Source organism: Diabrotica virgifera, chromosome 8, assembly GCF_917563875.1.
Source record: "Diabrotica virgifera virgifera chromosome 8, PGI_DIABVI_V3a".
In the NCBI taxonomy this organism is placed as follows: domain Eukaryota; kingdom Metazoa; phylum Arthropoda; class Insecta; order Coleoptera; family Chrysomelidae; genus Diabrotica; species Diabrotica virgifera.
In genome coordinates this window covers 53,185,649-53,197,538 of record NC_065450.1, presented here as the reverse complement: position 1 = coordinate 53,197,538, position 11,890 = coordinate 53,185,649, and the positions used below count along the sequence as shown (strand labels likewise).

At 33.6% G+C, this 11,890-nt stretch overlaps 1 protein-coding gene across 1 annotated transcript; it reads left to right on the top strand.

The window, feature by feature from the left end:
• Positions 1–2,328: 2,328 nt before the first annotated feature.
• On the top strand, positions 2,329–10,396 carry LOC126890156 (uncharacterized). The gene is made up of 2 exons (XM_050659006.1): positions 2,329–3,034; positions 10,386–10,396. Exons 1-2 carry the CDS (start codon positions 2,329–2,331, stop codon positions 10,394–10,396), a joined length of 717 nt encoding a protein of 238 aa, XP_050514963.1.
• The last annotated feature ends 1,494 nt before the right edge of the window (positions 10,397–11,890 follow it).

Here is an 11,890-nt window from a genome sequence, read left to right as displayed (position 1 = left end):
ATAATTCTTAGCTGAGCGCTTTCGGCTCATAAAGCCATCTTCGGAGCTATGCTACAATAAAAGATCTCTAATGAATAATTGATCTTAGAATTCAAAGTTTAACTTACGTCAAAAAGGTCAAAATACCACTATGAAGAGAGATGGGTTCCATTTATGATATGAAATACTTCTGTTTCTTATGTAGTTTTTTATTGGTTGGAAAAAACCTTGTCTGTCTGTTTAAAAAAATGGTTCAATTTGCTGTTGGTTATTTTTGTATCCAGAAAAGTTAAACATCAAGAACGAGCACAAAGGACTTTCACACGAAAATTACATTATATATAAAACGAATATTTGATCATGGTAAGGTCAAAAAAACCTTACCATTTGAATACTGCGGTATCAGATAGCAGAATGGTCGCCTCGCATGGAGGAATTTTTATGACAGTCGATGTAGACAGCGTGTGCTCGTTAAGGTGTCTTCACATTTTCTCATATAAAGTGACAGTTGACATATGACATTTTTAGCAATTGGATTGAACAACTTTTCAACAAAGTCTGTAGTTACATAAATCTGGTTTTTAAAAAAATAATGAAATACATATTGAAAAGAGACTTAAGGTCTAGGATAAACCAATTGACAAGTTATCCTCCACAAACCAAACTCGAATCGTTTTTGAAAATTAATACATGATGTAAAGAAACTTGATGGTGAAGTTTTTTAGGAAGATGGGAAATAAATTAACAATTAATTTTGTGAAATGTGATTTTTAAAGAATAAGCTGCCAAATGATTTATTACAAATATTGTTTTAAATGATGCTTTAGTAAAGAAATAAAAAATTAAAAAAAAATTCTTAAGAAAAAATTCTAAAAAATAAAAAAATTTGATTCTTTACTAAAGCATCATTTAAAACAATATTTGTAATAAATCATTTGGCAGCTTATTCTTTAAAAATCACATTTCACAAAATTAATTGTTAATTTATTTCCCATCTTCCTAAAAAACTTCACCATCAAGTTTCTTTACATCATGTATTAATTTTCAAAAACGATTCGAGTTTGGTTTGTGGAGGATAACTTGTCAATTGGTTTATCCTAGACCTTAAGTCTCTTTTCAATATGTATTTCATTATTTTTTTAAAAACCAGATTTATGTAACTACAGACTTTGTTGAAAAGTTGTTCAATCCAATTGCTAAAAATGTCATATGTCAACTGTCACTTTATATGAGAAAATGTGAAGACACCTTAACGAGCACACCCTGTCTACATCGACTGTCATTAAAAATCCTCCATGCGAGGCGACCATTCTGCTATCTGACACCGCAGTATTCAAATGGTAAGGTTTTTTTGACCTTACCATGATCAAATATTCGTTTTATATATAATGTAATTTTCGTGTGAAAGTCCTTTGTGCTCGTTCTTGATGTTTAACTTTTCTGGATACAAAAATAACCAACAGCAAATTGAACAATTTTTTAAACAGACAGACAAGGTTTTTTCCAACCAATAAAAAACTACATAAGAAACAGAAGTATTTCATATCATAAATGGAACCCATCTCTCTTCATAGTGGTATTTTGACCTTTTTGACGTAAGTTAAACTTTGAATTCTAAGATCAATTATTCATTAGAGATCTTTTATTGTAGCATAGCTCCGAAGATGGCTTTATAAGCCGAAAGCGCTCAGCTAAGAATTATTAATTTTACACACTTCAAAAGTACACTTCTCCCCCCTTTTACCTGTTGTCATAAGTTTGTACAAAACTATTTCAGTCTTTACATTTCTTTTTATGACTCGTAATTAAATGTTTTAATTAATTAATTAATCGTCCATTCACTCTAAACGTTGAGAAAAGTAAACTTGACAAAGTGACAAATCTCTTAATGATTGGAAATATAACTATTGACAATAATCCTCCTCTATCTTTTGTCCTTCGTAAGGATGTAGTGGCGTCATATAAGTCGTTTGACTATTTCTGTCCAATTCTGTCTCTCCTGCGCGTGTTGTTTTGTTTCGGAGAATGAGTAACCAGTCATGTCCTTTATTTGGTCCGACCATCGTAATGGAGATCTTCCTCTGGATCTTCTGCCCTCCACGTTGCCTTCAATTATCATTCGTTCCATGCCTTCTCTTCTTCTAGTTATATGTCTGTGGTGTTCCTTTCTGCATAACTATTATTGTTATTATTGTCATTATGTCATTCACTCATGTCAATGTCATGTCATTGTCATATCATTATATCACAGTTTGTCAATCATAATGTATGTACAATTTTAGTTTATTAAAACCTTTAATTCTCAAGGTTTTCATTATTACAATTTAATAAACTAAAATTTATTCAACAATGGATAAACTACTCAAGCCTGATCGACTAGACATCGATTCCAATTCAACAAATGCAACACAACTCTGGACACACTGGAAGAGAACCTTTCAAAACTTTCTAGAAGCAGCTAATGTTTCTGAAGACAAGGATAAACTGAATTTATTGGTGAATTATGTAAATCCTGTAGTATATGAAGCTATAGGTGAATGTACCACCTACACTGATGCAACTGCTACCTTAGAAAAACTATACATAAAACAAAAGAGTGAAATATTTGCCCGGCACACATTATCTACACGAAAGCAACAAGTGGGTGAGTCCATTGATCAATATTTACTAATCTTAAAACACTTAAGTAAGGATTGCAATTTTCAAGCAGTGTCTGCTGATAGAAATAAAGACGATTACATCAGGGACTCTTTTATTCGAGGTTTAAGTGCTTCAAATATTAGGCAAAGACTACTTGAAAGCGCCACTTTAACATTAGATCAAGCATATAATTCAGCCAGAGCTTTAGAAATGGCCCAACAACAATCAGATTCATATATTATGTCAAATTCTATTGTAAATTCTATTACTACTGATAACACCCTTCAGAATACTGCACACGAAACTGATCAAAACAACTCGACTAGCGCAGCTACCTTTTCAAAATGCTGGTTTTGTGGAAAAAGTCGCCATACTAGAGATAGATGTCCTGCTAAAAATCACCAATGCTCTTGTGGTAAATTCGGACATTTTGAGCAAGTGTGTAAAAGTAAGAATCAAAAACAAAAATCACATGTTCATAACAAAACATCTGCTGCTTTAGTTGGAATGCTATCTGCTGCTTCTCCGTCCTGTTTATCAAAAGCTATAATAAAAATTCATGTAAATAATTCTGAGGTTGAAGCTCTAGTAGATACTGGTAGTACAGACAGTTACATTTCAAATAGTATTGCCATTCAAAATCAACTACAAATATTCCCTACAAATTTAAATGTACAAATGGCTTCCTCATCTTTAAACTCTCCAGTTTGCGGCTTTTGCATTGTTAACCTAAAAATATCTGAACATACATACCTATAAAAATTTTAAACTTTATGTTCTAGAAAACCTATGCTCAGATGTCATAATTGGCCATGATATCCTTAATAAGCATTCTGGAGTGCAGTTTAATTTTGATGGTAAGAAACCTCCAATTTCAATCTGTAATCTAACAACAGCAATTGTAAAACCATACCCACTGTTTGCCCATTTAACAGGAAACTGCAAACCTATCGCCATAAAATCAAAACGCTATTCCTTTGAAGATTCCAAATTCATAGACACTGAAATTCAAAAATTATTGAAAGAAAATATTATTGAAGCAAGCAATTCTCCATGGAGAGCACAAGTACTAGTTACTAGTAATACAAATCATAAAAAACGTATGGTTGTCGATTATTCTTTAACTATTAATAAATTTACTGAACTAGATGCCTACCCTTTACCAAATCTCGAAATTTTAGTAAATAAAATTTCTCAATATGAATACTTTAGTTCAATCGATTTACGAAGTGCTTATCATCAAATTCCCATACTAGAACATGAGAAAATCTATACTGGATTTGAAGCATGTGGCAACCTCTATCAGTTTACAAGAATTCCATTTGGTGTCACCAATGGAGTAGCATGTTTTCAAAGAACGATTAACAACATAATAGAGAATGAAAGATTAACAGATACATTTGCATTCCTAGATGATGTCACTATTTGTGGAACAACAAAAGAACAACATGACAAGAATCTACAAAACTTTATGGAAATCGCAAGGAAATATAAATTAATTTTAAACGATGAAAAATCAAAATTCTGCATGACTCAAATTAATATACTTGGATATACTATTGAAAAGAAAACTATACAACCAGATGCTGAAAGACTGCAACCCCTTATCAATTTACCAGTACCAACAAATATCACTTCATTAAGAAGAATTCAAGGAATGTTCGCTCACTATTCAAAATTCATACATAAATTTTCGGAAAAGATACATCCTATTGTCAATATCAAAGAATTTCCCTTAAATCAAACTCAAATATATGCCTTTGAAAAGCTGAAACAGGACATTGTAGAAGCAGTAGTCACTTCTGTTGATGAAAATAAAATATTTACAGTTGAAACAGATGCCTCCGAATTTGCCATTGGAGCTCAACTTACACAACAAGGAAAACCAGTAGCATTTTATTCAAGAACACTTTCAAAAACAGAACATAATCATTCAAGTGTTGAAAAAGAAGCTTATGCAATTGTGGAATCCATAAGAAAATGGAGACACTATCTTATGGGCCGACACTTTAAAATTATTACAGACCAAAGGTCAGTTGCTTTTATGTTTGACTTAAAATCAACATCTAAAATTAAAAATGAGAAAATAATGCGTTGGCGTATAGAACTGTCCTGCTATAAATTTGAAATTATTTACAGACCTGGGAATCAAAACATTGTTGCGGATACTCTTTCAAGAATATCTGCTGCTATTCACCCCACTATGTCAGATAAAAATTTATTCAATTTACATAACACAATGTGTCATCCTGGAATAACCAGATTCTATCACTGGATACGATGTAAAAATCTACCTTATTCTTTAGAAGATGTCAAACGAACTATCTCTTCTTGTCCAATCTGTGCTGAAATTAAACCAACATTTTACAAAAACAAAAGCACTTTGATTAAGGCTACAGCACCTTTTGACAGACTGAATATAGACTTTAAAGGACCTTTACCATCTAACAATCAAAATAAATATCTGCTGAATATTGTAGATGAATATTCAAGGTTTCCATTTGCATTCCCATGCTCAAATTTATCATCTTCAACAGTCATCAGTTGTTTAACTGAGTTGTTTACTACTTTCGGAACTCCTGCATATATTCACAGCGATAGAGGATCTTCATTCTTGTCTGCTGAGGTAAAATCATTCCTAACAAGTCATGGTGTTGCTTCCAGTCATACAACTCCATACAGCCCTCAAGGAAATGGACAATGTGAAAGATTTAATGGTATCATTTGGAAAACAGTTCAACTAGCAATTCAATCTAGAAATCTTCACATAAACCAATGGCAAGATGTACTATCTGATTCTTTACATTCAATTAGATCTTTACTGTGTACCTCTACTAACTGTACTCCACACGAACGTATGTTTAATCATCGCAGAAGATCAACAAATGGTACATCTATTCCAACTTGGCTTAGTACTCCTGGAACTGTTTTCCTCAAGAAACATGTTAGAAATTCGAAATATGAACCTCTGGTAGAAGAAGTCCAACTCCTAGAAGCAAATTCAGACTATGCACATGTCAGATTACCAAATGGAAATGAAACCACAGTATCGGTCCGACACTTAGCTCCGAGAGGAAATACTTCCCTTTTGGCAGTAGATGAGGCAACTATTGAAGATAATGAAAAACATGTAGAAAACCAGTCCCCCATGATAAATCAAAACATGGAACCATTGAACAGTGTAGAAGAAATTAATACCATAGATAGTCAACTTCAACAACGTTTTTCTGCTCCTGGTGACGGTCCAACTACTTCAACTTCAGTTCCCCCAGAACTGATATTGCAAAAGCGAATAAGAAAGCCTCCTACCCATTTAGAAGATTATGTCAGAAACTAACAGCGTGGATGAATGTGGTGTTCCTTTCTGCATAACTATTATTGTTATTATTGTCATTATGTCATTCACTCATGTCAATGTCATGTCATTGTCATATCATTATATCACAGTTTGTCAATCATAATGTATGTACAATTTTAGTTTATTAAAACCTTTAATTCTCAAGGTTTTCATTATTACAATGTCCAAAATATCTCAGTATATTTTGGTTGATAATTGTGTTGAGTCTAGTTTTTATAAATCCACGAGGAAAAACATTTTCCTGTAGTTGGCTGTATACCATTTATTACAAAAAACCATAAAATCCTTTATAAAACCCTTTATAACAAATATACCTTTTATAAAGGATTTTATGGTTTTTTGTTTCTATAGCTTTTATGTTAAGTTCGGCTAATATTGAATTATTTGTGCGATGTGCGGTCCATGGTATGCGCAACATTCTCCGGTATAGCCACATTTCAAATGCCAATATACGTTTTGAAACTGCTTTTTTGATGGTCCAAGTCTCTGAAGCGTAGGTGGCGATAGGAAATATTAACTCTCGAACAATGCGTAATTTTGTGTTTTTTGTAATGTCAGTATTCTTCCATATTTTTGTGAGTTTGGTTATCTGGCCATTATGATGCGCCTACGGATCTCGTCTTCGCATCCTCCACTGTTAGTAATAACGGAGCCTAAGTAATTAAATTGTCTGACCACTTCGTAACCTGCCAAGTTTCTTATCTCCGGTTGGTTGTTCCTAATTCTATCGATGATCATTACTTTGGTTTTCTGTATCTATATTTATTTTCAAACCATATTCCGTACTCACCGTTCCTAGCCTATTCATAATTTCTTCCAGTTCTTCTGGTGAAGACGCCAATATAATAGTGTCATCAGCATAACGTAGGTTTTTTATTTTTCTTCCTCTTATAGTTGCTCCACCTTGCCATTCCTCAAAAGCTTGAAGCATAATGTGTTCACTATATCTATATATTGAATATAATGTGGGATATTATACATCCCTGCCGCACTCCAGATTTTAATTTGAAGTTTTTCGAAACCACAGTATTAACTCTTACATTAGCGGTGTTATTTACATAAAGTGCTTGTAATAGATAGATTAATTGCTCTGGCGTACCCATTTCTCTTAGTATATGCCACATTTTATCCCATTTTACGTTATCGAAGGCTTTTGAGTATGTAGTCAACAAAGCAGAAATATGTTTCTATGTTAAACTCTCGAGATTTTTCGATAATTTGACGAATATTAAGAATGTGTTCTTTTGTTCCTCTATCTGGGACGAATCCGCATTGTTCTTTGGGAATTTGCGGTAAGAGAATTGATTTTAATCTTTCATTGATTATTGTTAGAAGTACTTTGCTCGCGTGAGATATCAACGCTACTGTACGGTAATTACTGCAATCTGTCGGAGAGCCTTTTTGTATATGGAAATAAACGTTAGTTTATCCCAGTCATTTGGCCACTTTCCGGTATTCCAGATCTCATTGCAAATTCTAAGCATTACTTCCGTCCCTAATTCTCCCATTTCTTTGAGTATTTCAGTTCAGCTGTTATTCCATCTTCTCCTTGTGCTTTTCTACATTTTAGCTTTTTTATTGCCGACTCAATTTCTGATTTCAATATTTGAGTTTCTTTTTCATAACTTCTTTTCTCTGTATTATGGTCTGGGTCGTTGTTAGAGAATAGTTCACAATATTGTTTCCACATCTCAGCGATACCGTCTGGGTTTGTTATGGTATTTCCGCTATTATCTTTGATGATTTGTGTCTGTGATTTGAATTCTCTCACTAGATATTTGACTTTTGAGAAAAGTTTTCTAGATTCTTGAGATAACCAAGTTTGAGTTTTAATTATAAGTTAATATTATGATTTGCATTTAAAAAATGCCCTATATCTTCATGGCCTGTTGTTTCTATCAATAAATAATGCTAAATTGCATTTTATCTTGATTTTTATGTACCGGGTGTCCCAATAAGAATGGCTCTCGGCCATATCTCAGGAACCGTTTATAGTAGAGCTTTGAAATAAAAAATTTTATAACAAAAGTTGCCTCAGGAAAAGCCTGGAAATTATTTTCATAATTGTGGGACCACCGCTAGAGGGCGTAATTGAATATCAAAAATTAAAAAATCTAAATTTTACAAAATTTTCCTAATGAAGGGGCACTGGAAATCCGATCGTCGTATTCTTCATAAAATTCTACGCATATTTGATTAGACAAGTTTACGTCTACCTTTGGAAATAAGAGGTGGGGGTGAGTGGGAACCTTGTTATGAAAAACTGGCTGTGAGTCCGGTTCTGCTTAATCAAATTTTGCAAACTTGGTCTTGTTGAAGACAGATCTTTTTCTTCAGTGTAAAAGTTATGATTTCGAACCAACTTACTGAGTAATATACCAGCTAGAAGGCGTTATTTAATTTTTTTCAGAAATCTAGTGTTCCTTGGAAAATATTAAATACAAACATGCATTTTTAATACCATATTACAAAATTAGACAAAATTAGCAATAGAATAGCGAAAACCGCATGTTAATACCTTTTTTCTATCTCGAGATATCTTACAAAACGTGTAAATTTAAAAACATAACTGTTACTGTCACCGGTAAACGAAATTCATTAAAAGTAGTGTGCTATGGAAACAACAAAGAAACATTTTCCAGCTGTCAACGTATATTAGGTCTTTTCAACGCTTCTCATTTGTTTCGAGCTTCGTTCATATCTCGTATATTAATATGATACACGGATTATACGGCATATGACAGAGGCTCGAAACAAATGAGAAGCGTTGAAAAGCCCTATTACAAAGAAATAAAAACAACTATTTAGTGATGACATAAACGTTCAAATTCTTGCCCATCATTTTCGTTGCAAACATTTACTCTTTCAAGAGTAGATTGAACAGCAGTCTCAATTTCTGCTCTCGATATGCTTTGAATGGCGTTTAGTATTCTCTGGATAATATATTCTAGAGTAGTGTATGATGGGCAACAATTTGAATATTTAGGTCGTCACTAAATAGTTCTTTTTGTTCTGTGTTATATTTAATTTTAATAGTATTGTTTCTCTTTATATTGTTGTTTTAATTAATTATATTTTTATACGTTGACATCTGGAAAATGTTATTTTGTTTTTTTCCACAGCACACTACTTTTCATTAACTTAGTTTACCGGTGATATTAACAGTTATGTATAAAATTTACACGTTTCTCGAGATATCTTGAGATAGAAAAAAGGTATCGACATGCGGTTTTCGCTATTCTATTGCTAATTTAATCTAATTTTATAAAGTAGGATTAAAAATGCATACTTGTATTTAATATTTTCCAAAGAAAACTAGATTTCTGAAAAAAATTAAATAACGCCTCCTAGCTGGCTTATTACTTATTAGGATGGTTCAAAATTATCACGCTTACATTGAAGAAAAAGATCTGTCTTCAACAAGACCCAGTTTTCAAAATTTGATTTAGCAGAACCGGACTTACAGCCATTTTTTCGTAACAAGGTTCCCACTCACCCCCACCTCTTATTTGCAAAGGTAGAGTTAAACTTGTTAAATCAAATATGCGCAGAATTTGATGAAGAATACAATAATCGGATTTCCAGTGCTCATTCATTAGGAAAATTTTGTAAAATTTGGATTTTTTTATTTTTGATATTCAATTACGCCCTCTAGTGGTGGACCCACAATTATGAAAATAATTTCCAGGCTTTTTCTGAGGCAACTTTTGTTATAAAAATTTTTATTTCAAAGCTCTACTATAAACGGTTCCTGAGATATGGCCGAGAGCCATTCTTATTGGGACACCCGGTACAGTTGAGTCCATGATTTTTTACCCATGCGTCGTCATTTAAAGCATAAGAAATAAGTGGGAACTAACAGCAAGTGACAGAAAGTGGGTACTGCTCTCTTATAACTGCTCTCTGCTATAACTTTATTTATTATATTATGAACTGCGTATGTAGTATCAGTATCGGCGCTAGGGTATCAGATGCTCTCCGGCAAAACTAGCACAGGCTCCCCCCACCCACACAGACACATACACACACATACACACATACTTGTACAATACCAGCCTCGGGGGACATGTGTGTTCTAATGAAACATTGGGACCCACATGTCCGAAGATCAAACCGGTCGCACTCCGTAATAGAGTGGTACCTATCTGACCCCCCAAGCTATACCACAACCCCTCCCCATCGCAGTACACAACGAGTGAGGAAGCTTTGTACTGAACATTACCTTGGATGCCCTGGATAATGGGACGTCCTCTGTGTTACTTTCTGTGGTTGAGCCACCTGGTTTTGTGGCTTGACCATCAACAAATTGTGTGGATGTGGATGTACCCGGTAAATTAGGTTCGGTTACAGTTTTGTTAGACTCATCATTATCATTGGGTAAAATAACATCACTTTTAACTTTTTTCAGAAATTGGCTAAGATAACAAGATTGTTTTTTGCCATTTATTTTTTTTTCCGACGTTTCTTTTTCTATTTTGCGCTCCAGATAACTTTTTTTTTGGATTTCATTTTTATTTAGCTAAATAAAAATAATAATTTCTCAAAATTACGCCCCTGCAGTAATAATAGTACTAAGTACTTACCAAATATAATTTTATATTATGTAATTGAATGAAATGCAACACTGATAATGTTCTTTTTACCGCACGGTAAATTGACAAACTGTTTATGTATTTCTATTCACATAGAATACCTATTACTAATACTAAATTGAAAGAGCTTTGAACTTGAACTATTAATCTTATATCCACTGTTTATCCGAAATATTGCTTATATGGGATTAATACTTAAGACGGGCATCTTGCTATGGCAAGAAAATAGTTTCAGAACCTTGTTTCTTCTTCTTCACGTGCCATCTCCGCGACGGAGGTTGGCAATCATCATGGCTATTCTGATCTTAGATGCTGCTGCTATAAACAGTTCGGTTGATGTGCATCCTTACCATTCCGTCAAGTTACGCAACCCCGAAATTCGTCTCCTTCCTACACTTCTCTTGCCCTGGATTTTTCCCTGTATAATCAACTGAAGTATGTTGTATCTCTCATTACGCATAACATGCCCCAGGTACTGCAGCTTTCGTGTCTTGATGGTTTCCAATATTTCCAGTCTTTTGTTGACTCTTCTCATGACTTCGTTGTCTGTTATATGCTCGGTCCATGATATCTTCAGGATTCTTCTATACACCCACAGTTCAAATGCTTCCAACTTTTTAGTAGTCGATGCGTTAAGAGTCCATGATTCTATCCCGTAAAGCAGAGTCGAAAAAATGTAACACCTTGCCAGCCTAACTCTCAAGTCTAATTTCAGTTCTCTTGCACAAAGTACCTTTCTCATTTTATTGAAGTTTGTTCTTGCTTTCTCTATTCGAACTTTGATTTCTTTGGAGTAATCGTTTGTGTGATTAATTATTGTGCCAAGATAGTTATAGTTTTCTACTTGTTCTAAAGTTTTACCTTTAATTGTCAGGCTTTCATCATTATTTTGGGTTTTTGATATCCTCATAAATTTAGTTTTCTTGATGTTTATTGATAATCCATATTCTTCTCCATACTCAACTATCTTGTTCATTAGCTTTTGGAGGTCTTTAAGGTTGTCTGCTATTATGATAGTATCGTCCGCATATCTAATGTTGTTAATTGGCGTTCCATTTACCTTTAGTCCTGCTGTTTCTCCATCAAGAGCTCTTTTCATAATTTCTTCAGAGTATGCATTGAATAGTAGTGGTGACAATACACACCCCTGTCGCACTCCTCTTTTAATTTCGAACTCTTCTGATGTGTGTTCGTTAATGCGTATGTGTGCTTGCTGTTTATAATATAGATTTGTTATAATTCGAAGGTCATTGTATTGTATTTGTTTTGCTTTGAGGACGTCCATTAGCTGTTTGTGGCGGACTTTATCGAAAGCCTTGTT

What these genes read in the sequence shown, in the direction of transcription:
- LOC126890156 (XM_050659006.1), top strand. Translation starts at nt 2,329, where the DNA reads ATGGATAAACTACTCAAGCCTGATCGACTAGACATCGATTCCAATTCA.